Source organism: Poromitra crassiceps (genome assembly GCF_964638095.1).
Source record: "Poromitra crassiceps genome assembly, chromosome: 16".
NCBI lineage: Eukaryota > Metazoa > Chordata > Actinopteri > Beryciformes > Melamphaidae > Poromitra > Poromitra crassiceps.
The window spans coordinates 20,543,072-20,548,071 of record NC_139645.1 but is presented as its reverse complement, the minus strand read 5'-3'; the positions used below and the strand labels follow the sequence as shown (position 1 = coordinate 20,548,071).

At 43.5% G+C, this 5,000-nt stretch overlaps 2 protein-coding genes across 2 annotated transcripts in view; one reads left to right on the top strand and one right to left on the bottom strand.

Annotated features, from left to right (window-relative positions):
- Positions 1-1,203, top strand: part of LOC310791504 (uncharacterized protein) — a 66,652-nt gene extending 65,449 nt beyond the window's left edge. Inside the window, exons 12-14 of the mRNA XM_083653180.1 lie at positions 1-31; positions 280-1,131; positions 1,182-1,203. The exon at positions 1-31 is cut by the window's left edge and continues 13 nt beyond it. Of these exons, the coding sequence (XP_083509306.1) occupies positions 1-31; positions 280-812 (564 nt within the window). The 3' untranslated portion in view covers positions 813-1,131; positions 1,182-1,203. The remainder of the gene's footprint in view (positions 32-279; positions 1,132-1,181) is intronic.
- LOC310791316 (tubulin polymerization-promoting protein family member 3-like) overlaps positions 1-5,000 on the bottom strand; it is a gene marked incomplete at its 3' end in the record, with an annotated part of 516,176 nt that overhangs the window by 488,079 nt on the left and 23,097 nt on the right. The window lies entirely within an intron of this gene.

Genomic DNA, 5,000 nt, shown 5'->3' with positions numbered 1-5,000 from the left:
GTGCCAAGGTCAATACTAGGTGTGAGTAAATGTAAGTGTGTATTTTATTGAGTTTGATTCATAAAAACAAAGCAACACATTCAACTAGTGAGAAGGAAAGTGCATCTACAGCACAGTCTGTGACGTCCATTCATTCACATCCTGTGAATCAGGAAGATGGCTGACATCATGTGACATCATCAAACTGCTGAGAAATGAACTGTCAATAAATCAACAAACAAACTAACAGGTTTATTAGATGAGAAGCTGCTGCTGTAACGAGTCATGTTGTCTCATCAGATGCCTGTGATCTCACACTGGACCCAAACACAGCAGGCAGACGCCTCCTCCTGTCTGAAGACAACAGAAAGGTGACGAGGGTGAGAGAGAAGCAGCCATATCCTGATCACCCAGAGAGATTTGACTACTGGGACCAGCTGCTGTGTAGAGATGGTTTGACTGGTCGCTGTTACTGGGAGCTGGAGAGGAAAGGAGTAGTTGAGATAGGAGTGACTTACAGAGGAATCAGCAGGAGAGGACAGCGTGTTGACTGTGAGCTTGGAGGGAATGAAAAGTCCTGGAGTCTGTACTGCTCTGATGGTCGTTACTTTGCCCGGCACAATAACAGAAACACATACATACCTCTCCCCTCCTGTGTCTCTAACAGATTTGCAGTGTATCTTGACTGGCCTGCTGGCTCTCTGTCCTTCTACAAAGTTTCCTCTGACAAACTGATTCACCTCCACACTTTCTACTCTTCATTCACTGAACCACTTTACCCTGGGTTTGGGATTGGTTTTGATGCCTCTGTGTCTCTGTGTCAGATAGAGTGAGACAGAAACACACTGTGACCAAACACAGCTGCTGACATGATGCTTCACTCTGTACAGGATCACACACAAACTGCTCATGTGGATTTGAACAGCCAGGATCCGTCAGTCTGTGTGTGTGTGTGTGTGTGTGTGTGTGTGTGTGTGTGTGTGTGTGTGTGTGTGTGTGTGTGTGTGTGTGTGTGTGAGCAACTGAGCTGCCAAGTCACAATTTAACAATTTAACCTCTTCACCAGAATCACAAATTGGCTTCTTTCTCTCTCTCTCTCTCTCTCTCTCTCTCTCTCTCTCTCTCTCTCTCTCTCTCTCTCCCTCTATGCAGGTGCAAGCCGCATTGCCGCTCTCTCTCTCTCTCTCTCTCTATCTATGCAGTCGCGTGCAGCGGGTCACCCCTCCCTCTCTCTCTCTATCTCTCTCCCCCTCTCTCTCTCTCTCTATTGCAGGCGCGTGCCGCATTGCCGCCCTCTCTCTCTCTCTCCCTGCTCGCTCTCTCTCTCTCTCTCTCTCTCTCTCTCTCCCTGCTCTCTCTCTCTCTCTCCCTGTCTCTCTCTCTCTCCCTCTCTCTCTCTCTATGCAGGCACGCGCCGCTTTTCCGCCCTCTCTCTCTCTCTCTCTCTCTCTCTCCTCTCTCTCTCTCCTCTCTCTCTCTCTCTCTCTCTCTCTCTCTCTCTCTCTCTATGCAGGCGAGCGCCGCTTTTCCGCCCTCCCTCTCTCTCTCTCTCTCTCTCTCTCTCTCTCTCTCTCTATCTCTCTCCCTGCACTCTCTCTCCCTCTCTCTCTCTCTCTCTCTCTCTCTGCAGTCACGTGCTGCGCGTCACCCCTCCTGCTCTGCTCTCCTCTCTGTCTCAAAACTCCTCACATGAACGTCACCTCGTTCTTCTTCAGTGGGTAACGATCACCGTCATCGCTGCCATTTAGGTTCCTCACAGAAGGAAATATGACGCATTGTCACGCGCAACAACAGAACGAGTCAGAGCTGTCCACGTGGAGGAGGGGAGCACGCACTTGCAGGTGCTTCATACGGAGAGGAAATGAATGAGTAGGCGTTATCACTGGAAGTGGCTGTATGGACTGGAAGTCAGTCAGTCTAGAAAACGTTGTGCAGTCTTGGTGTTTATTGATCATTAGTTTTGACGCAGTGAACCAGCAGACAGATAACAACCAACATGATCGATAGTCTACTGTTTTATTTGTGCACGATTTGAGCAATATGTCTGCGTGCGCCACGTGTAATAATACAAACTGTGCAGTTGGAAACCTCAAAGGAGGCAAACGACTATTAACTTATAGCCTAATTTAACATCCAAAATGTAAATCCTGCATGGTGTCATATGGCTGTTTTATTGTGAATCATTATTATTCTATCTGAATAGATCTTCTTATTGACATATTCTTGTTGTTTAGCATAACAGACAGTCTTGTCCATTGACACAGCTTTAAATGACGTTACTTTGTAGACGGACCTGCAGGTGTGGGTGGTGCGTTTTTGTCCCGGGACATAGAAAGTAGAGCTGGCTGATATGTTTGAAATCAATGTCATGATAATCATATGGAAGTCATAAGAAAATGACATCACAACAGTAATAATCTAATTCTTGTTTTTCATCAGTTATGATGTGATTGACAGGTTCAAATATTCCCCCTTTGAATCTTTGTTTTTATTTGATCAATCTCACCCCTCCAAGCTAAACATCACATCTTGTTTTGTACAGGAATAAACGTTAAATGAAAAATTGCTTGGTCTGCATAGTTTTAAACAGTGTTTAGTAACAGTGTTTACTTTAATATGTTATTATTGTTGCCTTTACACCAGTGTATTGCTCTGTTGTTAAATAAGTTGTGAGTGATCTGATGAAAATCAAGGAAAATGTAACCTGTTGATTTATGTTGCCAATTAGGCGCTGACACTCTGATTTATCAATTCATGTTAAGGATCTTGAATTATGAAAAATAAAACACAAGAAATGATCGATTTTGAATACAAGTGCAACAACATGACTTTCCATAAAAGTGGCCTAATAGGTCTAATGTATTTCTATGTATTTAGTTTATGTTTTTATTTTCCAGTTGATTCCTAATGAGATGAATCATGTCTTTTATATATTTTTTATTGAGTTATTGTTGTCATGTGACAGCGTGGAGGGATCAATAAAAAGAGGGTTGAGCCTAAACAATCAGGTGTCCTGAATCTGATTGATATGAACACATCACATCCTCAAGATACAAAAGATATTGTAAAACAAACAAGATAAACAAACAAAACAACACAAACTATAGTGCACTCAGATCCTGCCATCGTCATAATTACTGACACTGCTGTAAAAGGTTGTTGAATCAAACTTTATGAGATTGCCATATTCTTGAGGATCTGCCTTTACTCATAATAAATATTGTTCAACCTGAGACTTGAGAGTTCATTCCACCGGTGGACTATTATTACTGAGGGGTTGGATGCTTTCCAGTTTCAAGCTATGCACTTCCTAGCTGCCATGTAGACACACAGTGTGATATTATCTTAGTCACAGAGTTCCAAAATAAAGTCAATTACATGACCAAACCATATGAAAAAAATTGCCTTTTTTACAGTGCCAGCAGATAAATGACATACTGTTCATTCTTTTGGGTATCATAAAGAGTCCCTGGTGAAAAGGCTCCGCCTCTCAAGTTATAGGTTTTTATTTTAGAAGCAAGTCCTGTTTTTCTTTTGAAGTGAGAAAAAAGCTTGTGACAAGTCACTGATCACAGCAAGAGACCTGATCATCATGTCAGACAAGTCACTGATCACAGCAAGAGACCAGATCATCATGTCAGACAAGTCACTCATCATCACAGCAAGAGACCTGATCATCATGTCAGACAAGTCACTCATCATCACAGCAAGAGACCTGATCATCATGTCAGACAAGTCACTCATCATCACAGCAAGAGACCTGATCATCATGTCAGACAAGTCACTCATCATCACAGCAAGAGACCTGATCATCATGTCAGACAAGTCACTCATCACAGCAAGAGACCTGATCATCATGTCAGACAAGTCACTCATCACAGCAAGAGACCTGATCATCATGTCAGACAAGTCACTCATCACAGCAAGAGACCTGATCATCATGTCAGACAAGTCACTCATCATCACAGCAAGAGACCTGATCATCATGTCAGACAAGTCACTGATCACAGCAAGAGACCTGATCATCATGTCAGACAAGTCACTCATCATCACAGCAAGAGACCTGATCATCATGTCAGACAAGTCACTCATCATCACAGCAAGAGACCTGATCATCATGTCAGACAAGTCACTCATCATCACAGCAAGAGACCTGATCATCATGTCAGACAAGTCACTCATCATCACAGCAAGAGACCTGATGATCATGTCAGACAAGTCACTCATCACAGCAAGAGACCTGATCATCATGTCAGACAAGTCACTCATCACAGCAAGAGACCTGATCATCATGTCAGACAAGTCACTGATCACAGCAAGAGACCTGATCATCATGTCAGACAAGTCACTCATCACAGCAAGAGACCTGATCATCATGTCAGACAAGTCACTCATCACAGCAAGAGACCTGATCATCATGTCAGACAAGTCACTGATCACAGCAAGAGACCTGATCATCATGTTAGACAAGTCACTGATCACAGCAAGAGACCTGATCATCATGTCAGACAAGTCACTCATCACAGCAAGAGACCTGATCATCATGTCAGACAAGTCACTCATCATCACAGCAAGAGACCTGATCATCATGTCAGACAAGTCACTCATCATCACAGCAAGAGACCTGATCATCATGTCAGACAAGTCACTCATCACAGCAAGAGACCTGATCATCATGTCAGACAAGTCACTCATCACAGCAAGAGACCGGATCATCATGTCAGACAAGTCACTCATCACAGCAAGAGACCTGATCATCATGTCAGACAAGTCACTCATCATCACAGCAAGAGACCTGATCATCATGTCAGACAAGTCACTCATCACAGCAAGAGACCTGATCATCATGTCAGACAAGTCACTCATCACAGCAAGAGACCTGATCATCATGTCAGACAAGTCACTCATCACAGCAAGAGACCTGATCATCATGTCAGACAAGTCACTCATCACAGCAAGAGAACTGATCATCATGTCAGACAAGTCACTCATCACAGCAAGAGACCTGATCATCATGTCAG